This window comes from Delphinapterus leucas, unplaced genomic scaffold (genome assembly GCF_059928025.1).
Source record: "Delphinapterus leucas isolate spDelLeu-1000000601 "Yukka" unplaced genomic scaffold, BTC_Dleu_Yukka2 spDelLeu_asBTCV2_sq31, whole genome shotgun sequence".
Classification (NCBI taxonomy): Eukaryota; Metazoa; Chordata; class Mammalia; order Artiodactyla; family Monodontidae; genus Delphinapterus; species Delphinapterus leucas.
Genome location: NW_028322240.1, coordinates 13,439,708 through 13,464,459, shown reverse-complemented (window position 1 = coordinate 13,464,459; position 24,752 = coordinate 13,439,708). Strand labels below are relative to the sequence as shown.

General features: G+C 44.3%; 1 protein-coding gene across 3 annotated transcripts in view; it reads right to left on the bottom strand.

Annotated features, from left to right (window-relative positions):
• Window positions 1-3,103: 3,103 nt before the first annotated feature.
• Window positions 3,104-24,752, bottom strand: part of LOC149743980 (transcription factor COE1-like) — a 389,524-nt gene continuing 367,875 nt past the window's right edge. For all 3 annotated transcript variants that reach the window (XM_089905903.1, XM_089905904.1, XM_089905905.1), the window contains exons 12-16: window positions 14,520-14,585; window positions 13,333-13,510; window positions 12,485-12,664; window positions 8,428-8,622; window positions 3,104-8,079 (exon numbers count right to left, since the gene is read on the bottom strand). In XM_089905903.1, the coding sequence (XP_089762029.1) occupies window positions 8,012-8,079; window positions 8,428-8,622; window positions 12,485-12,664; window positions 13,333-13,510; window positions 14,520-14,585 (687 nt within the window). In that variant the 3' untranslated portion in view covers window positions 3,104-8,011. The remainder of the gene's footprint in view (window positions 8,080-8,427; window positions 8,623-12,484; window positions 12,665-13,332; window positions 13,511-14,519; window positions 14,586-24,752) is intronic.

The following is a 24,752-nucleotide window of genomic DNA, read 5'->3' as shown; positions in this document are numbered from 1 at the left end:
CATTAATAAAATTCTTCAAGGCAATTCTTTCACATGGGAGGAACAATCATGCCAGATATCGCTGTGAAAAGAGAAGACAAGAGTAAATGGTTTTGCATCCAAACTTCTCACTGAAAGAGGGGAAAAAAAAAAAGATGGAAAAAAACACCCACACACCACTATGTTGGTTGAATATTAGCCACACATGTGCTTTCTCATCTTCCCTGGAAGGAGTTTTTATTATAAAATATACATGTACTTTATTAAGAATGATAGTATGTCAGCATGTGTATGTGTCTTTAACAGAAAAGAAGATCCTAAGCATCCCTCCAAATCTGATTTCAATTTTAAAACATAACTGGAAAGTCACATAGTTTGCATACTGCTGGGAAAGTTGCAGCCCAACGCTTGCAAAATAGTGAGAATTTTCAGTTTGTCGCTCTTTTTTTTCCCCTCCCCTTCGCTTCCAAAATATACAATAAAAAACTGGTCCATTGTAACAGCCAGTAGTTTCTACCACAACCCGTGGCTCTGCCTGCGCTCTGTGTGAGCATGAGGACGGAGGCTCAGAGCAGTGATCTGAGTGACTCCATTTAGTCCTCAGGCCTGGGAGAAGGGGATACTGGCTCCAGAAAGCGTTGTTCACTGGAGGATGCGGACGCAGAATGTCTTCTATGCCACTGCTTCACTCAGGGTTTCTGGAATGGTCTGACCGTGTCCCTAGAAAACTGTAGCCTAGGGAAGCTAAAGAGAGATCCTAGGCAAAGGGAAGGCTGTATGGGATAATCAAAACTCTTGCAAAGCCGTGTTAGGAACCCACACACAGCTGTATTCAGAAAAGCATGGAATCTGACAGCGTTCCACCCCTGGCTTTTCTGCCTGCTGGGTATGTCCCCCCCCGCCCCCCCCCCCGAGCTAGTTGCTTGTCTCCTTGCACCTCTCTGCCTCCTCAGCTAGAAATGCAGCGTATCAGTATTTGCAAGGGCCGTGATATTGTTAGGGTTGTTGGAGATTTAAATGAAACAACCAGTGCGAAGTGCTTAGCCCGGATCAGCTCCTAGTTAATAGAGGTGGGCTGCTGTTATTTTTAACTTCTGCCGCTAAATTAGCTGTGTGACCAGTGCGAACTGCTTAATTTCTCTGGGCTTGTGTTTCCTCATATGAACTAGGTACCATCCGATATGGAACACTTCACAGGATGGGTATGAGGAATAATGGGATGAGTGCAGAGTTCCGGATGGCAACTTTGAAGTATGTGGAGATGAGAGCAATGCTTACATTAGAAGCAAGAGGCAGCCATCTTTGGCTCCCAATGATGGCTTAACATCCTGTCAGGCAGAGAGAGGAAGTCATTGCTTTCTTTTTGTTGGCAATTCTAAATTTAAATGAATGTCCTTGTCAGTGGTGACTGCATCTAGGAAGTGACCCTGTAAATTTCCCAACTCTCATGTCTGCGAGAATGTGCCTTTGTTTGTAAGCGAGCCCCAACTACCACAAATCCTGCAGTAGACGTCGGAAGGCCAGGTGAGGCTGTGAGCCCTGTGCGCCCCACGTTCCTCTGCTTCCCCTACCCCAGCCCTGGCATTTTCAATTCCATTTAAAAAAAAAAGTATTTTGCCAAACACTTTTTCCGTTAATTTTTAAACCCATCTGTATTCACAAGGAAATTTAATCCACATGTTTCTGATTCATTTACACGTAAATCATCCACATGTTGTTTTGCAAGAGCCGTTTCGCAGTCCAAAAGCTCCTGGAGTCTTTTTTGTAAGCCATCATAAGCCATTTTTCTTAGAAACAGGAAGTGTCACTTGCCAAATGCAGACCAACTTAAACCCCCAAAGGTTTGGGATCCACTGGAGATGCAGTCCCCTTAAGATTCAAGTGAGCCCTGGATTTGACTGAAATGGGGAGCTGGGTATTTCAATCCAAGCCTTGAGAATTCAAGATGCTGTAGCTCCAAAAGCAAGGGGGAGGTCGCGGGAGCAAGAGGGTCTTTGCAGTGTGACAGCTCAGCATGGTCCTGCCTCCCTAAGGATCTTTTCCTCCAGGCTGGAGGTGCGTCCAGGCACCTTTACTAAAGGCAGGGCTTTCCGTGGGAGTTCTAACCCTCTGGCAAAATAAGCGTGTCTCCTTATGCCTTCCGCCAAAATCTACTGTGTGTGCCTGGCATTAAAGGGCAGTCTCCTGCAGCATACATCAGGCAGCGTCAATATGATACAAAGCAAAGCAGAAAACTGACCAACTTCCTGCTATTTCCGTCAGTGGACCCCGCCAGAATGTATCAGCTGGGCCCTAAAAACATCAGGATTTTTTTTTTTTTTTAAATTCTAGATGACCAGAATTTTTTAAAAAAAGAGCTACTCAGTGTTCTGCTACCTGAATAGTATGTTAGATCAATTAGATTAAACTTCTGTTAGGGCCACATTAAAAGCTATAAAGCAAAGCTAAGTGATGTGCTGCGAGTCCACAGATAACTGCTTCTTAGTCTGGAACACAGGAGTCAAAACCTCCAGCACCTTGAGAGCCCAGGCTGGGATCATGAGTGAGCGAGGTCCCCTCCGTGCGGACTGAGGTCTGTAGGGTGGGTGGCACTCTAAACGCTGCCCCGGTGCTGCCGTGCGGGAACGCCTGCTCACAGCCACCCAGCTTTCCAATTACTTCTAGAGAAGGCGGGCAGGTGGATTTTTTAAAAGATAAAATAGCCCAGTCTATATGTGTTAGCAAAAAGTTAAAATTAAAACCAAATGAACAAACGTACATATCTGGGGGTATCTAGGGCTGGCTGTGGTCTGCCCGCAGTTTCCTACCTTTGCTTCGTTGGCCTTCAGATTCCTCTGGGGGTCTAACAAAAGCCAGGGAACCTCTCTCCGTAAGAAGCCCCAGAGGTACTTACACCCAGAGTTTTGCACATAATATCAGGGGGTTACAGCTCCCTAAATCTCATCCGTCACTTCCTAAACTCCAGACGCAGAACCCTCACTGAAGAGTAAATTTTGGGAAAGGAGCTCCCTTTGTGGCCTCTGAATTTAGGCACCTCTAAAGTGGCCGTTTAATAAAGAAATCTCATTGCACGACTACAGGGAAGCTCCCGGAATGTTAGAAGCTGTTTTTCTTGTATCCGTGCTGTAATCCCCAAGGTTACTTACATGGGTGAGAGGGATGGGTGTTTCAGGCTTAGAATGTTCCAGAAATGCCACTGGCACACGCACTTGGCCCAGTAGGGCCCGTGAAGATTTCCATGAGGACACGACAGTCTCAGTAACATGTGCCAAAGACATCACAAGACGGAGGAGGCTCTGCCATTCCCCTGGCTGCTGGGTGAGCACATGCCCTGACCAAAGCGCAGAAAACTACTGGCTTGAGAGGCAGTGCATTTTTCAGTGTGATAAGAACAAAGACAAAACGGAAAGTTTTGCCGAGCTGGGAGAGTTTGGAGCGAGAGGGTGGAATGTGGTCTTCGTTGAACCACCATATGTGTAAGAAAGAATGAGGAGCTAATCAGGAACAGAATGGGGGGGAGAGCTTGCACAAACTGAACATGTGCGTGGAGCGAAAGACAATTCCAGGAGATTTGCTACCAGGCTGCAGATAGCTGGGTGAGGCCGGCCAGCCTGCGCTTCAGGGAGGTGGGGAGAGAAAGCACAGGGTGCGGACAGTTTTTGTAAAATCACTCTGGCCTTTTTGTTTTTAATTCTTCGCTGCGGAGACTGTCTGGGACATGGTTGGGGTTTCAACTCCCCACATTGGGGACAGGTCCAAGGGCATGGTGACAGCATTCTTGGGGCTGCCTGTCTCTTGATTAGTGAAGTCCTTTGAGGCCTGAAATTGCAGAGAATCCATGCTGTAGGGGCACATCTTTAGGAGAAGGGAAAGGATGTCTCCAGGACAATAGCTGAGCGTACGAAGTGACTCAGGTCTCTGGGCTCTGAAAACAGACACACTTGGGGACTCTAAGATCAGGATTGATCAGTGACATTATCTACATAAGAATGGAAGGAGATTTCTCTGTGTTTTTATCTTTAAATTCAAAATATGTCTGAATTTCCCAAGTGTTCCATGGGATGTTCACTGGTGTTAACATTCGGAAAAGTGTTCTGTGGGCAAAGAAGTGCAGAGAACAGAATGGGAGACTCTTTTTTTCTTTAACCGCGGGGTGTCTCAGAGCCTTTAGTTAAACATACGTGCATTGTGACTCCAAGACAGTGATGCAGTAAACACCAACTTCTAGGTTTGTTTGACCATAACATTTTCTTTTTCTTTTTTTTTTTTAACAGAACATCTATGGGACCCCAGAAGTACTGAGATAGAGTTGCTTTGTCCTAAAAAATTTCTCAGACGAATCGTAAATCGTCAAAGGTATTAGCTACCTGGGAGAGAAAAGCAGTTGGAATCACAGTAGAAACTGTGAATTTTAAAGTATCAGTAAAGAATGGAACTTCTGACTCCCAGGTAAGGACTTCCTGTTCAAGCTTCTCCCTGCTTCTTGGTGCCTGTGCTGCAGAAGGGTGCACAGCCCCCTACACATGACTCTGGCTCAGGTTATCCTTGATCCTTCTGCCTGAAATGCTCCTCCCCCATCTCCCTGGACCCAAATCCTACTTGACCTTCACCCAAGGTCCAGTTCAAAGGCACCCTTCTCCACTAGGCTGCTCTGAACTCTCCCTAATCTTTCCCTCCTCTGAACTTCCACAGCTGGGCATCCAGCCTCTCCCAGACAGATCTGCTTTCTTTCCCCTGGTGTCATGTTTCCCCTAACACAGGAAAAGCTTTTAAGGTCAGCATTTTCTGGTCCACATGGTCCTAGCCCAGTGGCTTGACTATGACCATTTCATTTAGCACAGGGGCTGATACAGTAGTCAGTCGGCCTGGGATTTAACCCCAAGCTCCCCCTATGTGCTAGCTGCGTAACTCTGGATGAGCCAGCTTGGCCTTGTCTCAGTTTCTGCATCTGTACAAGGGGGACAACAGACAGCCTATATCTAAGACTGGTTGGGAGGAACACATGAGACAGTGAAAAGGCCAGGCTGGGAGGAAGCCCTCCCTCCCACGTTAGTGGCTGTGACCATTGTCATCACCATCATGTGAGACCACAGTGCGTATCTGTCGGGGAATAAACGTGAGTGCTGTCACCAGAGGAGGCTGAGAAAGGGCTGGTAGCGAAAAGGGCCTCTAAGGAGTTGGCTTAAAAAAAAAAAGAACGATGGACAATTAAGAGTGGTAGCTGGAGGTAAAAAGACCTTTAAAACACTTAAAACAACCTAAATGTGTCACCTCTAATCTTGCTTATGTGGTCAGTTTGCTTAACCAACTCTTCCTTCGTCACCTGCCCTGTCTTAATGATCACAATTCTGAACGAGGTGGGTCCAAATGAAGCAGGTGTTACGGTAACAGTGCAAAGGAGGAGGGCTGCAACACTTCAGAGATTCTCACCCTCAATTCTATAACCCACCTGTGTCCTTTCTTTTTTTTTTTTTTTTTAAATACAAGTGGAATTTAGACAGCTGAAGATGAAGTAATTCTTTAGTTATGGGTCTAGCAGCCTCCAGTCAGAATGTCACTTTTCTCAGGGGAGACTCCAAGGCAAGAGCTCCCTGAAAACAGTGATGCATCACACCCATGTCCGCAGGGACAGCGTGCAGAGGACAGACGTGTGATCCCAGGTGTGTGGGCCCTGCCTGGCGAGTGGATGGTGAAGAGTGGAGTGGGCAGGAGGGAGGACAGCTTCCAAGGTGGTATCAGTTAACGTGACTTTAATTTCTCAACTCATTCCTCCTCTGCTGCCACCTCCCCCAAACTAGGGACGTTTGATACATGACAGTATTGGAAAAACAAAAACCACCAGAAAGCATCTCCAGGACACACGCTCAACTAGAAGGAAAGGGCAGTGTCATCCACAATAGCAAATCCAGCACAAAGCATGTCCCTGAGTCACACCCTAAACCCTCCCAGCTGTGAGCTGTGCATTAGAAACGTGATGGAGACTCAGCTGCTGATCAGAAGCGGGGAGCAGTCTCTGTACTTTCGGAATCTGTGCAGACATGGGTTAGAAATGCCCTGGGGGTGACAAATGCACCAACTTTCTATGTGTCCCTGTCTTGATGCCATTTCATCATTACTTAAGCGCACACACACACACACTCTCTCTCACACACACACACACACACGCACACGCACACACACACACACGCACACACACACACACACACACACACACACACACCCAGAAGTTCCCTAGATCCAGGAGGTTCTAAAACTCAAGCTGAGTCCCTACTTTCAGTCCCTTCCTGCTCCCTCCTTGGCCCACATGGCATGAAAAGACACTCGGCCTCACAGAACGGCTGCCCACTTCAGTCACCGGTGGCCAGTGATACAGCTGTGACCCTGCAAGAGCCGTGGGCCTTTTCTTCTCAAGCGCCAGCCCTCCACGGCGGATTACAAACCCCGTTATACCTTCTTCCTGACGTCAAGTCTGTGTTTAACAAGCATTGTGATTGGCAGTTCAAGAATGGTAGATTTCTGCTTTCCATGGGTTTTATCCTTACTTAAACCCATTACAAGTTACGTTCGCTTAAGCATCATATCCTCAGTTTGCCAGCTGGAGGTGTGCTGTGCGTGCCAAAGCATTATTTTTAGCGGAGAAAGAGACTTGCGGGAATGGGTGGCTCCCCTTTGTGGGGTGGGCATTTCCTATCACAAGGAATATTGCCTGAAATGTCGTTCCACAGTCCGATTATCTTCCTTTTCCCTCTAAGAAGATGGCTTTGCCAGTGTATGTATATTTCAGGGAGGGGGCAGGGGCACTGACCTTGGCTGTGCTGGGCAGACTGGCCAGCAGGTCTCTGAGGAGTGCCTTGCTGAGCCCTTATGGCGTCAGAAAAGGAAGCAGGAGCCCAGGCTCAGGAGTCACACAGATGGGGTTCAGTTTGGGCTCCACCATTACTAGATATGTGACCTTGAGCAAACGGGGCCTTGACTTCCTCATCTATATAATGGGAGTAGTACCAACCTCATAGGGTCTTCAAGAGAATGGATGTAAGTTTACATCAGTGTAAAGTGTCCTGTACAGAGTACGTGTATAGAAGTATAAATAGATAGAGATGCGAGAAACAGGGCTGCCCCCCTGACCCCTCTCGACCTCCATGACTCACCTCCACCAGTGAAGATGGGCAAGCCGGCTGTGAAGGAAGGCTCCGTGGGGCACTGGGTAGGCTAAGGGTTAGGGCACAGACCCTGAGGGTTTATATGCATCCCCCACTGTTTCTGGCTATGCCTACGGGCAGATGTTTTCTCTCCTTATGCCTCAGTTTTATCCTCTGTACAATGGAGATCATAACTGTCCTCATGTCTCATCAGGAAGTTGTGAGGATTAAATAGGATAAGGCAGGCTCAGTGCTTAGCACTGGTCAGTGCTCAAGGGATGGCAGCTGACGATTTTATTGATCTTACTTCCCTGCCAGCTGCCTTACGAATCCTGGATACATCTCGTTTACCCCCCCCTGAGCAGTAAAGTGCTTGGAAGCTGGAAGGAGGAGATGAACTCTTGAGCCTGAGTTTGAAGCCAGCCTCTGCCACCCACCCCTGTCGGAAGTCAAGCCATTCCATAACCTCGCCAACCTTTCGCTTTCTCGTCTCTAAGGTAGGGGCTCTGAGTGCTGATCACACGATCCCACTGTGGGGAAGGAGGGAGGTCATGCAGGTCAACACCACAACTCAGTGCCAGTAAGAAAAGTGTAAGAAATGGTGGGACCCATTTTAAAAGGTTGGGTTTCTTCTCAGTGAATAGAAAGGTCACCTCAAATTTGGTTACTCTGTTATTTTCCATATTCCATGAGGGGGAGGAAATCGAACAGTTTTGGTATGAACCAGAGTCCTCTAGTAGCACTTCGGGGTTTCTGGTTCCCAGTAGTAAGTCTTGGGTCTTTGGTCTAAGATGCTGTAACCTCAGGGCTCTGGCTTGGCGAACTCACCCCCTCCCCGTTATCAGCCCCACCAAATGTGCATGCTGACACAGGCAACAGGAAGGGAACCTACTTCAGGAGAAGGCCAGTCCCGGGAGAGACCCTGCAGTGGAGAACTTGCTAGAGTCCACAAAAGACTGATCTGATTATGGCGACCACAGGGAATGAGAGAGGAAAGAGAAACGATGGCATTAGTAAGTGGAAACAGTATTCTCAAGCAAATCCCAGGCCTGAGCAGAATTGCTGGAGTTGGCAAGAGAACTGCTCAGGCAACTCCAGCAGAGGAGGGATGCCGGGGACGGGGGGCGGGAAGGGGGGCGCGTCAGGGACCAGGGCCTACGAGGGCGAACACAAAGGAACAGAATAGATGAGGGTGGACAGAAGCAGGCAGGCCCAAGGCCGATCCCCTCGCAACAGTGGTGCATCTGCTTCAGGCCCTGGGAAGGTGAGTCAGGGCGTCTGGTTGGCCCGGGTGGGGCCTGGGGCTTACCTTGCAGGCTGTTCCCATTGGTGCTGGTGCAGGTGGGAGGTGGGGAGGTCTGGGGTCTGACCACAGGCGCAAAAGCACTCTTCTGTTTCACGGCTGAGACCATGTTGGCTGGTGAGAAGGAGAAGATGCCGGAGGAGCTGCTGCAGTTGGAGGGGAGGCTTGTGGAGGAGGCCATGGTGGGGCTGGATGGCACGACTAAGGGGCAATGGGAAAAGAGAAATCAGTGCCTCTCCTGGTGTCCTGACACAAGGCGGCTCGGCTCCGACCCTGACACCCATCCTTCTCAGGCCGCCCTTCTAGCAGGAGCCTTCCCTGAACGCTGAGGGTCTTGTCTGCTCTCATCATTTGGTACTCGGCATGTGTTTCCTTTTGTTGTAGGCCGACTATGAACCAGGCAGCGAGCTAGAGCACCCCAAGCCAGGAAACAAGAGCGCTCTTATAAGGGGTAGAGTACCACATGATAGCCTCAAAGGTGAGTATGGCCAACTCTGGGGAGGCAGGGAAGGGAGACCAAAGAAGGCTTCATGGAGGAGGTGTCAGGGGAGGCACTGCACGTAGGGCCTAAAGTAAGGTTCTAGCAAAGGGTCTGGGGATACAAGAGACAGGAGGAAGCCAACCTGAGAGAGTGTGGTCACCAGTGGAAGGAGAGGCGTGAGGAAGTAGAGTGAGTTGAAGGCAACACCAGGATTCCAGCTTAAGGCACTGGCAGATGGTGGTGTGTGTGTGTCGCCTGTCTCCCCATGGAGCTACAGCTTCCTGAAGGATATGACTGTATCTTCATGCTCCACAAGACAGACAGAGGTAGGTCGGAAGCCAGGCGGGTAAACGGTCTGCCACGTGCAACATGTGTGACCAACGCAGGACTACAAGTCAAAGTTTCAAATTCTCTCTATCCCCCGCGGAGCTGTACAGAGATGAGTGTGAACCAATAAGCAGCAGGATCGGAGCCTTATGTAAATACTCACAGTCTGGGAGTGGTGGGGACGTGAATTAGCAATGATAGGAGACCATTGGCAGTTCAGAGAGAGAGAAAACCTAGCTGCTTGGGGATACGAAAGAGTTTGGGCGCTGCACGTTCTCCACCAACCACAGTCCTCTCTGCCTGGCCTTTCATTCATCTTTTGATGGTTGCTAATAATCTCAGGTCACTTTAGGAGACGGATTTTGAGCACATGAAAGCCCTCTACACTCAGGACTGGTGCCATCACACATTCACCTTCCATTTCCTCCGTCTCCTGGGAAAAAGTATGAATCCTGTCTGATGATTTTCAGACACTTAGTTCAAATTCTAGGCACTTCCTCCTTCACTGTATTATTTTTCACATTATGTCATAAACCTTATATATTGCTTTTATCACCTGCAAGAATCTTCACATCTTTTTCATCCATGGCATTGGCCAAGCCAGCTTAAATTGGGACATCCTTTTGACACCTGAGCAAACCCAGCGAGCTGAGACTCAGAAAATAGTCCAGTGACTTGCCCCAGGGCCAGTAGCTGGAAGGTGAGGCCAGGAAGCAAACCCAAATGCAGTGCTCTTTCTATTCTACTGGGCTACCCTGCTAAGCAAACAGATTGCCATCGGACAGGCCCCTTCCCATGAGCACACCAGCGTCCAAATTGCCAGTTAGGTGGCCTCCGCCTCGGCCTACTGGCTTTGGAAAGGTAGGGAAGTGGTTATCGAATCGGTCACAGGCAGCAACTGCCGTCGGGGTGGTGGGGGGTAGGCGAAATGACCCCTTGTAATCAGCCCTCAGCACTACACAGTCCAGACGCACTGGATGCTCTACGGAGCACAACACAGAGCTGCCATCATCAGAGTTTTCGCACACATTTTCTAAACTGGACTTTTTCTTTTAATGAGACCAGCATTTTTATACATCTCTGAGGATTTGTAAATGTGAAAATACGCTCAATAATAACACCCATTTAAATTGCAAAACTCCTGCACTGGAGGTTTGATTCTTTAAATATTCGTAGACTTGAAATCCTGCTGGTTCACTGAGGAAGGCAATTAATCTCCTTGGCAAATGCGATCATTATGTGTATTTAGAGGTGGGGAGTTTGGGGAGGGGGCGTTAACAGAGGAAGGGGTGAAATATAGTCAAGCCGTTCCATTTGTTATAACATTATTAGATATCAGCCACTAAACCAGAAAGTGTGTTCACCAGTGGAATGTCTTATTTTATTTTTTATTCTGTTTGTTTGGAATTTTTCAACATGAGTGGTTTATGAATAATTAAATATTATGGAGACAAAAATTCAAATCAGCTGGGCTTTGTGTTTATTGTTTTATTTGCATTTATGCAGATAAAACTGTCCCATCTGAGAGCCTGTTTGAGAACTTAGTACTATATTTGTGAGCACTGAGGAAATCAATTAATGGAAATTAAATGTTCGACGTTTCGTAATCTGACGGATGCAATCTCAGGCTCAAGTCGCTGGGTGTCTGCAAGGGCTTGGGAAGACAGAGCAAGCCAAGCCCCTCAACTGAATTGCTACCACGTAGCAATTAGGTTATTGATTTAATTAAGAACGCCACCTTTTAATTTTCAGGTCATGATTGAAACATTTTCTGATTGAGTAGAAGGGAGAACACTGAAATGACAGATCTGTGAGAAACAATTTTTTGATGAATCAAAATCTAATGTGAAACTGACCCCAAACAACACTGATGTGATAGATCTGTGAGAAACAGTTTTTTGATGAATCAAAATCTAATGTGAAACTGACCCCAAACACTGATGCTCAAGCAGACAGACGTAATATATGCAGATTATTAGGGGGAATTTTAAATGTTCAACAAGCTGCTGATTCCGAGCAGATCAAGTAGAAATAAATACAGAGATTTAGCAAAAATGTGCAGAAACACAGGACACACTGAGCCTACAGACTCACCAAGAAGGTAAATGGCCCTAAGTATTACTTTCAGAAATAATAACTTCTCACAAAGGCCAAGAATGATCTTTCCTTTTTCAACAGCCTAGCACACTCCACATTTCCACTATCATCAGAGAAAGCATCCTTTTCCGTATTTTTAGCTGAGACTCTCGTTTTAAAAACATGACCATTCTTTCATTTAACAAACAACACAGCGGCTATCATCCCACAAAATTCTAAGAGTTCACATATTTTATACACCGGAAGAGCCACCCACATTGTCCAAGATGAGCTTGGTTTTCTATGTAAAGATCCTCAAAGGGCGACAAAGAGATTGCGCAAACAAACACAGCCTATGACATTTTATATGTAAAGATGCCAGTTCCCTGAGGTTCTTTAGATGCAATCTAAACGTTGCACAAAAAAAATCCTTTAAGCGAAGCTTCTTTAAGACAGAGACGAGACACCAAAGAACAATTTCTTGTGTGTAATTTTTTTTCATCATGCCAAATTTTTGGAAAAAAAATAAAGTGTGTTTTTTGATTTGTTCAGTTTTCGTTTTTTTCTTTGTACATATCAAACACAAAGGGGAAAAACTTTCCAAGCACTAAAAAAAGAGATTTTAAGTTTGGATAGTTGTTAGTATGCTATACTACCAGCACCACTTAATATTATCATTCTGTCATTATGATTTGTACCTAGATTTGTTGAATGCATCTCCTATGGGCCAGGACGAGCTCATTACGTGCATTATCTTATCCAAGTCTCACAATAACTGTATGGGAGCGGGTACTGGTTCCTTCCCCATTTTACAGATAAAGAAAACTGAGGTTTAGAGGGGAGATGAACCTGCCCGCAGCCACCAGTCAGCAACTGGAAGAAGAAAGCGTCAAACCCAACTCCATCTGACTGGAAGCTTGGGTTCCTGCAATGACATCACGCTGCTGTTTTGGTTGCAGCCGAGTTCTGTGAGGGAGATGGGGAGGACGGTGAGCAAGGAGGGCAGAGATTCCTGCCAGGGACAGTGCTGGCTTTGGTCCCATCACCTGGGCCTGCACCTGGCAGGGCAGGGGCCCTCAGACTGGGGACCGGGGAGACCTGCACAGTGGGCCACACAGCACGACGCCCAGTTCTTAGAGCAAAAATGTGCAGAAACACAGGACACACATCTCTACTTACTGGCATAGGGCGAGTTGGCAGCTGAGCCATTGAGGAAGGTCGGGGAGCCGCCCAAATTGGACATGGCGGCAGTGCCGTATCCATTCATGCTCGTGGTGACCGAGTTATAGTTGGTCTGCTGAGGGGTGGTGCTCGGCACGTACCCATGTGGTGATACGCTGCTTGAGTTGCGGGTGAAACCTGAGGGGCGGGGGCAAAACCAAGGATGAGGTTGGGTGGGTGGCGGATGGGTGGCGGGTCTGAGAAGCTTGGGGAAAGGAAGGTCTCTGTTTCTTGCCCCATCGCTGCATCCTGAAGGGAAGGGGCCAGGTGACTCATGGCTGGATTGGTGGTGATAGCTCCGTGATTAAAATGGGAAGCGAGCAAAAGACACATTTCTCAGGAGATCATAGATACTTAGTGGGCCTGTGAGAAGTGGCAATGCAGGACCTATCAATCACTTATCATTTGGGAACAGAAATAAATCCTAATCTAAGAGACATAATACCCTGGAGGTAACCGGTTCCTACTCCCTGGGCAAGGATGACGTGCTTTGGCCCCTCCAGAACTTTAGTTCCACCCCTCCTTGTGATCTGTCATTCATGGTTTACAGTGAAAAGTCAAATGGTGAGGTAACTAAATGCATGCATTCTTTCTAGCCCCTCCACCAAATTACCAGACATGATGGCTAGAACCAAAATTCTACAGTAATATCTGATACACACAGACTAGGAATCTCCCCTTTTGGGGGGGGAAAATAAAAGACTTTTTAAAAATAAACACTGTTTTGTGCCAAATAAATGGGGGTGGGGTAGCTTGAGGTTGGGAAGGGGCAGGGAAATGGGGAGGGGAAGAGTGGGGCTCCTGACCCTGATTGGTAGCCTGCGACGCCTCGGAGACATTCACAGCCAGTTGTCCACTGAAGGAATTCACGCCCATCATTCCCGCGTGGACCGAGGTGTTAGTGAGGGCCGGGAGCTGGCTGTGGTTGCGGGGGACACTGTACAGGGCCTCTGCGATGTCAGCTGCTCTCTTCAGAATAATCTCCTGAAAAGTAACAGGAACATCCCCCTTAGCTGCCCAGTCAGATTCCCAGGAGTACCACGTTCCAAGTGTTTACTACAGACCGTGCTTAGGGCTTTCCATGGTTAACAGCACTAACTTCTGCAACCCTCTCAACCAACCTGTGTGTTCAGTCTCATCATAATCACGCCCATACCACGGATGGGGCAGCTGAGGCTCAGAGAGGCCAAGACCTCACTTCAGGACACTTACCTATTTAAGGAGAGAGCTGGGCTGCATAACCCTGTTCGTCTGACTCTGAAAGCCCATTAACTCAGCCAGTCCCCTCTATACTACCTCGCAGTACAGGACAGCAACCTGGGGCTTTCCTTCCCCACAGGTAACACAGAGAACTCTGGGGTCACACACACACACACACACACACACACACACACACCCTGCAACTCATCTCACACACACACACACACCCTGCAACTCATCTCCCCAGATGAAGTTAAGGGCAAGTTTACATGATGACCTGTGTCCCTGAGTATTAATGGGACTGTGTCCCTTGGACACTGATTCAGATGACACAAGCAAGGAAGGAGGATTTCTCAGACTCAGTTTCCTGAGCAAGTTGAGTCAGATACATGGAGTTGCTCTACGAAATAGAAGCAGACAATATTCAGGCCTCATTATACTTTTTAGGAGAAGAAATTAAATCCCCCTTTTCCTCCTAAATTTTCTTGAAAACCTGAGAGGAATAAAACCAAGCACCGGTAACTCTCTGCTTCAGTGATGAACTACATTCCCACAGAAGAGTCCTTTTAAATAAAGTACCTTTTCTCGTAAGAAAAAATTATTCCCTAGAGAAGGCGTTAAAAGATTTACAAAAGAAGAGAGAAGACTTGAATGGCCTTGCAACCCGTTAGGTCCGAATGACTTACACACTGAACTCATGCAAGAGCTTTTGTATTTTTCATACTCTTTCATTCTAATAAGGACTCCAGGCACTTCAGTTGAATGTGGAAGGTTCGAGACCCACTACGCTCACCTGGTTGTTGTGTGGCATCCCATACAGCGCTTCCACCAGATCTGCAGCCCTTTTGAGTATCACTTCCTGTCAAGGAGAAAAACAGATACAATCCTCTGAGTGAAGGCAGGATGTCATTATCTTTTCACATGATCACGTACCACTTTCCTCTGGCCATCCTTTGCCAACGCACTGCTTTAAAAGAACCCCCGAATGGCATTAAATCACCAATGTATCCCTATTCACGTACACACTTAATCAAGTCAAAAGGTGAGCATCATTGGTACTGCAAGATAAAATACATCACTCAATAGTGTGCCATAAGCACGATAAAGCACTCATATGTTTATTGCTGAATACAATTGCGAGGTCATTTACTAGATTACTATGATGGATGTCAGCTGGTGCATGTTATGAATCCCTAAGATGTGTTTATTTTGCACTTAACTGCTTATTCCAGGAACCATGACCTTATCAGACAGGTCATTTTCAAGAGATGTCCAATCAATCTTCAGCAACTAGAAGCATGTAGCATTAAACTTCTTTTGTTTATCTCCCTTGCACGGCAGAGTCATGATATAAGCAGGCGATGTAGTAAACCCATCTACTGGGGCAATGCACCGTTTTGTCAGAGGTTCTCACAAAAGAATTCTCCCTGCCCCTGGAAGCTCCCTCTGCACCAGTTTTCATGACCGGCAGAGTCCGTTTCTCTTCTAGCAATTCTTTGCTATTTCAGTACTGTTTGTCATTTTCCCCATTTGCTCATTCATTCTCCTTCTAGATACATGCTCCACTGCTCACTCCAGGTGAAGAAAAAATGTCTCCTTTTCATTTAGGTGGGCTTCCATATTTAGCTAGCATGCTTGTTTCTAATAATATAGGGCGCTCTACAAAAATGTGTGTGGTGGTAATTTTTTTTCATTCTAACCACAAGAAATCGTTCCCTCTTCATTCAGCCCTAATTTTCTGCAGATTCATTTATACTGGAATGTGAAAAGGAAAGTTAAGCTTGATACAAATAAAATGGAGGTTTATCAGAGGAGCAAACATGAAGGCGTGGTGTGGTTATCAGAAGTGATTTGCAAGAAGATATGTTTATAATATTTTTGCTGTGGGTAAAGTTTCAAGAAGAAGTGTAACTTTAAACATTTTACACAATAGATTTCTGCATGGAGAAGCAGTGCTGTTCAATTTTCACATACTGCAGACGCTGATCAGAAAATAGGGATATAATTGCATTCATTTTGCTGTCACCATAGCCTCTTCAAAAATTCTTGAACAACTCTTGAAATGACACGCTTTTAGATACATATTAGCATTTTTCGATTTTAAATTCTCTATAAGATAAAATAGTTGTCATACTGCAGTAACCACTTGTGACATATATAATGTCCTAAATTCAAAAATGAGATAGAGGGGTTTTCAGTTCTCAATAAACATTTATGCTTGCCTTAAGCTGCTAGACCCCATTTATAAAACAGTTCTGTTATTTTTCATATAAGGAGTGAAAAACATTACATAATCAATGGGGTTTGAATCAATACATCTGAAATAATTTATTTTTTTTAATGCAAGCTACAAGATAATCTACCACTGTTTGTTTGCAGTGCTGTCTGACAACAGCAGTTAATAATTTACTATGGTATGGGCACAGTAAACCCTATCCCCAGATCCAATCAGCTTGTGCTGCCTTCACTAAAACCTCACGGCTTTATCTGGCTCTTAGGAAAGATGAAAACAAAACAGGATCAGGTTAGTTTATTTACCAAAATTTGACTTCTCTGGGTCTATATTCATTTATTTCTTCAAATAAATATTTATGCCAGTGTTTGGGCTTGGCAGAGAAGGTATTTTTCTTTTCATTTCAGGGAAAAAAAAAATACAAGTCTCTGTCAAAAGCAAGATAAGGTGCAGTCAGAAACTGCACTTGCAAACTTCAATCTTGGAACAGTATCACTGAGGATTTAGAGCAGTGCTTCTTCTTTTAATTAATTTCACAGAACCAGGGATGAGGGAAGGTAAACTCCACAATAAACTCCAAGATCTTTGAAGTTTTTGTGCCTGAAAAATTCCAACTATCAGTGTAGGCTGTATATTTTAAACTGATATATTTTTGGTGATAACATTTTTCAATAACATAATCTACTTGTTCCTTTTTCTCCTTATTCAATACCCAGAGCTCTCATCACCATTCAATCCTCTGAAAATGAAGCTTGTGAATCTCACTTCCTAGAGTTGCCGCCTCCTTCAATACAAAGAGCCGGGACATGCTTTCTACTAGGCACGTTGCCACCGTAGGTGGGTCAGCAGCCAGCATTGCTTCAGACCAGCAGTCTTGAGGACAGTGCGTGAATCTGATGTTGTGTCCTGGAAGTGACTCCCTTAAATGATATCTTGCCTGTTTTAAAATGTCCCTCATCGTGGTATCAACTATGGGGTTTAAGGGAGGGTCCACTTTTGGCTCAGCTTTGCCAATGTGATTCAGCTTCCATTAGTTATTTCTGCAAATGGGAAGGAGAAAGGAAATTTCTGGGTCCTCTGTTAGTGCAGCGGACCTGCAAGGTGCTTGGATTTTGGTGACCAGAAAATTGCTCTCACCTCCATGTCATTATGCTCCCAGTGAACTAGCCCCCAAGCGTGTTTGTGTTGGGGATCTAATATATTGCCTTTCAATCAGAGCTGAGAGCCACTGAACACACAGACAGAACATGACGAGCAGGTCAGGAAAGCAATAAAGATTTTACAGAGCTGTCCAAGGTGCTAAATTTACTCAATAATGGTTTTGGCACCATAGTGTTAACCTCTCATTTACTACCAGTTTGAGGGACTAAATTGAAGTAGCTGACTTCATTTACCTCGAAATGTATATTTTATGACATTATGTAAGTAGATTGAAAGGGCACTGCAGTTTTAACAATTTAAAGGCTAAAGCATGTTTAAGATGAAACTTGAATATTTATTGTATATTGCACTTAAAGTATATAGAATGTTAAAATGTATTGATTAAATTTGTAAAAGGCATTATAAAAATGACAGGTAGTATAAAAGATGTATGCCTCTTAAAATCAAACTGATAGTATATGCTATCTCTTCGGTGGTCACAAGTGTAATTTTTTTGCAGTTTTATATGGTAATTTGAAAAATCTGTAATTTCACATTAGGAAATGATTGATTGAGCCTGGGATGTTAAAGAGAGAAATTTCCCATAAGGGGACAAGCTGGATGCTTCATCTAATCTTTTGTCTCTGAAATTGTTCCTAAAGTCTTATTTTTTGTGACATTAGGAGGGAGCATCGTGTAAGGATCCTTCCATTCTAATATGCAATTTTAATATTTCTGAAAAGAGAGAGCACTTGACAAGTACTAATATCTAATTTTTCAAAGCATTTATTTGTCAGGAGAGATTTTCTCCTCTTTTCATAATGTTTAAAACGTCTTGCTGCTTGCGGTTTAAAACATGAGGGTAGAGATTAGACTCTTCCAAGATAATCAATCCTATCCTTGGATTAAAAAAAAATACATATCCCATTGGGGAATTAAGAAGACAAATACCAGTACCCTAAATAGTGAAAAGCCTCAGAGTCTCCTTATAGAGCTAATGCTTGTTCTCCAACCTACATTCTGAGTCAGACTATTTTTCTTTTCATGGCTTTGGATTTCTTCTCTCTTAAAGAAAGAGAAAATGTATACTCCTTAAAAACTGCAACAACTCTTTGCTGACCTATTTCCTTTCTCAATTAAAACCTGTCTTTACCTGCCTTCCTATGACCACCGATTGATGATTATGTGAATGGAGATCTGGAGAGGAAAAAAAAAAAAGGATGAAGCATACTAAATCTGCTTAGAGTTACTAGAAACACTAGGAAGATTCAAGGATGACTGGGGTTCGAGAAACAGTTCAAGTATAATTGGTACAAGTTTTACTATGTTTTGGAACCTTTATAATGAAAGTGCTGAATGGGCTACGAATGCAGAGAGAAGATTTGGCTTTACTTCGTATGTTGCAACCCAATCAGTTAGCAAATAATTTGTGAACTTTCTCTTGTCCCAGCAGTCACACACCGATATTACTCTCTAGCACCTTTCCAGGCACCCTGTCTTCCCAGAATTAAGGTACGGCGTTCTGTGCGAATTGCAAAAGATTTCCGCCACCATCTGGTCCTATCCTCTTTATCCAATCTCCTCTCCCTAAACATCTGAAGAACTGCCCTCTATTCTGGGCTAGTTAGTCCTCTCCAGCCTGGAAGTAACATGTTGGGCTCCTTCCTATCTCCATACCTTTACTCATTTTGCCTTTATTTGGGAAGCTGGCTTCGGTCTGTGCCCATTTACAGTATCTTCCCATCCTCTAGGGCCTGATAATGAAGGTGGTGCTGGTGGTGGTGGTAGAGTAGTGGAAAACATAACTGTTGTTTATGGAAAGGGAAACATTAACTCATTCAGTCTTCGTGGTGAGGCTCCGTATCGCCGTTTGGCAGACGAGGAAACTGAGACTCAGAGAGGTCCGCCAACTTGCCCTGACGTCACACAACTAATGAATGGCTGAGTAGGGATTCAATCTCAGGCCTGTTAGACATCAGAGCCTGAGCTCTTCATAATTACACTATCCTATCAGAACTAATTCCACCTTCACTGAGACCCCAGCTCCTAACCTCTCTCATTCCTCTGAAAAATAGTGCTGACTGCACCGCCCAGCACTGCACAGAAGTGGACACTGTGGGGTCATTTTGCTCTGGTCTTAAATGTGTGAGTCTACAATCTCCACAACCAGACTACAGGCTCTTTGAGGTCTTAATCTCCTTCTCTAAGCCCCTAGCACTATGTTCAGCAAACCACAGCGCTTGAGAAATTCTTGTTGAAGAGCTCATTCTAAGATCATTACTGATTTTTAAAAGCGCGTGCTTAACTTACATGAGGAAATGACCAAGTCATGTATTTGGCATAGTTTATAAAAGCAGAAGACTTAAATTTGGTGCTCCATTTGGCTTTGGCCTTTAAATCCAATATATAAATTCCCAAAGGTCAAGTCTTGATCACTGGGGGGTGTTTTAATACCACTTTATTTTTTTAAGTGAATTTGCTCCTTCACTCCTGCTGGCTTGTACTTACATTTTAATTTTGTGATTAATATAATGAATCATGTCGGGTACAGACATTATCTCAAGTTATAGGCTGCTAACAACATGAGGTTTGTCTTGATGTACATCAGCCTTTTATTAACTATACTCCTAGGCTCTTAGAAATACTTAGGTATTTGCACACTCTTAGGAACCAGGCATATCATGTCTGATATGCAGACATGGCTAATTCACCTTTCCTTCCATTTCATGACAATAAACCCTCTGAGGATTAATCACCTTCCATGTGAATCTTCTCTGCAGCATCTGATCTCAAATGTGCTGCTAATAATCTCATATTCACTGGGCCCACCTAGCCTTCCAGAGAGAATGGGAAGGCTGTCTAACCATCCAATACTGAGCCCGTTTATAAACCCAGTTCCATGTTGTGAGTCATTCAAACCCAGATGAGCAGGGGAGATGGCCTGAACTCTCTTTCATTCAGAGCACATGTAGGCCAACTCATAAAGCCAGATGGGTACCCGTTTACCAACACAACATTAATTTCAAATCTCAGGATGAGATTTTGAGACTCTGGGAACTCCCTCATAAAATTCAAGCCCAGGGATGCTTCTGTAATTTGGGAAGACAACCTGTGCTTGGCTTTATGCTCCCTCAGTTAGAAAATGATGTTTTGAGGGACGAAGAAGAAAACAGAAGCTAAACGTAAACATCAGTTATCAAAGTCAAGTTGACCTGGGTGATTCCCGAGAAAGAAGTACAATACTTTCCTGTCACTGCACGTTGCCCTGTCGCCCATTTATCACCACTCTACTTTGGGATTCAAGATCAGGGGATTCAAGGGGATTCAAGATACAGTGGGTTCAAATATCAGCAAAACAAAATGAAGAGGACCGGCAAAATCAGGGGACTCAAGATACAGTGGGTTCAAATATCAGCAAAACAAAATGAAGAGGACCGGCAAAATCACTCCTGATTTAAAGTCGATAAGCACCTATCGGCACTGAAATCAGCACTGAATCCGTTCACCTCCTCACGTTGGAGTTTACTGTTGGGTCCAAATTTTAAACAGTATATTCCGCTTACTAGCCTTTAACTTCTAGCTCTTTCCCCACTTGCTTCTGAAACTACTGATTGGAAAGTCTAAAAGCTGAAAAAGTGATTGGGAGTTTCTGGCAGCCCATTTCCTGCAGAGCTGGATGTACAATGCAATAAATACTAGTTGACTGAGAGGTATTTCTGTGGAGGGTAGTTTTATGTCCCAACTTCCTTTGTGTTTATTCAACCAAATGGAAAATTCCACAGTGGTAGACTTTGCATCCTAAAAAATCATAGAATGAGGGCAGTGAGGGAAGGAGTAAAACAAACCAAAATAATACTTGAGCACTGTTTAGCTTCCGATCCTCTGAGACATTCCTTAAATTTTTCATTTTTTCTGGTAATATGAACTTCTCGAAATAGAGCTTACCGCAGATCATTAGAAACCTTTATTGTCACACTTTAAACACGCTTTACTCAGAAGCCCTATGACCGAGAGGAGTCACTCTCATCTAGCATGGATATAATTAAACATGTTTCCGCTGAAAGGGGCATTCTCATTATGGCTAAGGACCACTTTAGAGTAAATTGAAATGGAAAGGAGGAGCATAGATGAGGTGTAGGTAGCAAGTGGTTAGTTCTAGGGAGGCATAAAATGCCAAATGTGTAACAATTATATTTTACAACCCTGCATTCTGAAGACTCCATAGCATTTTATTATAGAAGAAGCTTCAGCTGAAGCTTACTGAACGAACATTCTAGTGCACACTCATTGCCCATAGTCTTTAAAGAAAAATAAAATTCAAACCATAATCAAAGTCTGCAGAAATATTCAAAACAAAGGAATCAAATATTTTAAAAGGGTCTACTGCTATTCACACAAGAGGCATCGAAAGTGTTCTAGTCTAAAGAAAATGCAGGGGCTTGAAGGGGGGGCTTCTGAACCTCCTCTAATTTTAAAGTTGATTTTGTGTTCAGATTAGATGACACCCCTCTTACTTCTCAAACATATGATTATGTATCATCGTGCCGCGTGGCTGGAGACGCGCCCAAAAGCTTTGCCTTTGTTACAAACGTGGAAGACTTCTGAATCACATGAAATTAAGGTAGGTTGTAAGCTAACGCAGCTACATCAACGTAAGACATGCTAACTTACATGACTGACTTTTACAGTGGAAAGGAAAAGGCTGTTTTCAGGCAGCTGCTATTGCCTCAATGGGAAAAAGAAAAAAAAAATCAATGAAAGTGAAATGAACCAGAGATTTTGTCTGAGTTGCAGTTAATACCACTGAAGAGCTATGGATATTAAAAGGTCAACAAATAAATTAGCCAGAGTGTTACGAAATGAATGATTTGGCTTATAATTTTATTGACTGAAAATTGTTCACTGCCTATTAGACCAGGTAATTTTTATCTGGTGCCTCAATTACTGTTCCGTAAGCAATAATATAGTTGTAAGAGCTGCTGATTCGATCGCGTGACCTCTGAGAAGCTGGCTAGGACAGCTGACTTTACTATGATGGATAACCAAGCTTGGTCTCCACGAGGTGCGAAACCTCCCTTTCCTGCAAGGGGATCTCATAAAAGAAACACTACACTTGATTCATTTCACCAAAATGTTTGACTTTTCAAGTGTCAGCAGTTAAGTATAAATTGTGAAGCCAGGTATTCCTGAGAAGAGTGATGACAATGGCTTTCCCCCTCTTTTTGGTCTCCTGGCATTCTCTTCTAAATGGTGTCATGGTAATTGGTGAATGGGAGCCTGGGGTGCTTCCCGGCACAAATACAGTGAAAAATGGTGTCTGCACCCTTGTGAATATGACCTGCTTGGAGGTACAGAGCTGAACTTGGTAACCTCTGGCTGGCTCTTCTTATTCCAATTCATTGTACTGGTTTAAGACCAACGCTCTGGGTTAGATCCTGCTGAGTGGCCTTGGAAATCGACTTTCTGATCAGGATGAAAGTCTCTGCTTAAAGAGAAGGCTGTGGACAGAGGTGGCTTTTTCAGGGCTAGGTTGTAAAGTCAGCACATGAAACAAAAACTGCCTAGAGTCAAAATTACCCTTGAAACTCTTTTAAGTTGCCAAGGCCTGGGCTCTTAGAAACACAAAAGCCAGAAATTAACCACTTGTGTTTCTCTTTGTCTTTTGGCTGTGGCTTCCCTTTCCCTAGGGCAAACGACAATAAATATCTAGTTTGAAAGTAAAAGGACCACTGAGTGAACAAAGAGACTTATTGTCCTATGTATGTCCCTGTATGTCTGTGTATGTGTTTGGTGTGTGTGTATACAAATGTATGTGTATATTTATATTTTTGGACAAGTACATGTAGTTAAACTTGAGTAAGTGCTATGTGCAGGCTGGAACTATACTGGACTTTAACGATATCTAAGGAAGGCAAAAATAGAGTTGCTTTTGGTTTCTTAAATTGTTGAACATCATCAGTTATGATATGTACCTCCAGAAGAACGGTATCTGTAAATGATGATTCCCAAGGCTTTACTGATGGTCCTGACTATGACTGCAATTAAAACCCACTGCCTCAAGACTGCTGGGGCTCACTTCTTATTACTCCAGTGGTTAATTGAAGTGTTACTCAAGGCTGAAAACAGTAAGCACGGCCAGAGGCCTCCTAGTGTCTCTGTTTCTAAGGGCTTCGGTCTTGAAGAGGAGGATGCTGGGTGGCTAGGAGGAGAAATGAGCCCCTGTTTCCTCCTGTGACTTCTTCTTGAACTAATGAGTAATTATATTCAAAGCCCCTGTACACGGGGTGTGATACAAAGGTTAAACTTAGTCCCCCCCTTGTCAAGAGCTCGGTGCTAAAAGAACTTGAAGGAGGTTCCGGAATTCAGCTATTGGAGTAACTGTTATTACAAAGTCCCTACAGCAATGACTCTGGGGCTAAAGAGAAAGAGAATTATCTCCCAGGTTTGTATGTGTGTGTTTTTAACTCCTACTGCCACTTTCCTCTGGCTAAGCCATCTGTGAGCTACCCTCAGTCTATGCTAGCACCTTCCCCTTCCCCCCACCCCCGGCCAAACTTGAGGGATTTTAAAAAATTGGTTTACAAAATTGCCTTTTTTCTTAAAATTCCCTTTTCTTAATTCTAGGAAGCAGTGCTTAGAGATACTGGCTCTGGAGTCCAAAAGAGTTGGCTCAAATCCTTGCTCTGCCATTTTTTTAGCATTGTAAATGCATGCCTCCGTTTCCTCAACTGTAAAGTACGGTTCAGACCAGCATCTGGCTCAGCAGACATACAGTGAGTGCTTACTGAGCAAGAGGCAGCGATAATATTGATAACCCTCACTTGTTTTCCAGAAAACTTGGGCATATTATATGCATTCTTAGAGTCAATGCTTTGAGTGCTCCTTGAGGTGCAATCCTATCTGCAAAACACTGGGAAAGATTCTGAACAGACTAATGGTGAGGATGTCCGGTGAGGTAGAAAGCCTCCCCTGCCAGCTGTGTGAGTGGTCCTTTCTGAGCCTCAGTTTTCTCATCTCTAAATCGGGCATGATTCAACAACGACAGAGTAACTTACTGCAGAGTCAGTCAGTTAAAGCTAAAATAAATAATCTAAAAAAAGTGAGAATTAAAACTTTTGTGGGGGTCATGGCCTTTTTAATGAAGCTATAGTCTCACTCCCCAGAAAAATATGTGCATATGTGCATGCATGTGTGTGCATACGCATCACACACACACGCACACAATTCTATATACAATTTCAAGGGTGCACAGAACTAGGCTAAACTCCCCTGATGAAAGAAGCATAAGTAGGAGGGGCTACCAAGCCCCTAAACTGAGCATATCATCAAAATGGGGAAGTGGAATTTGCCCGTGAGTTTTCTGGCAGATACGGAGGAGAGAGGGGGAAAAAGAACTGCATTCCATAGTGTGTGTTTTTGACAAGAAAATGCAGAGACAAAATGGTTTTTGGAATCAAACTCACGCATTCTTTTCCTAAGAGCTGAGTATACTGCATGATTTGCTTTTGTTGCTATATTTTTTTGTTTGAGTCATTTTGGTTCCCAGATAAAATGTTAATAGATTTTCTTCAAATTAAAAAAAATAAATAAATGAATAAGACGAGAGAGCACGTCCAGTGTCACAGTGTGGAAGATAAAGATGTACGGTTTTTC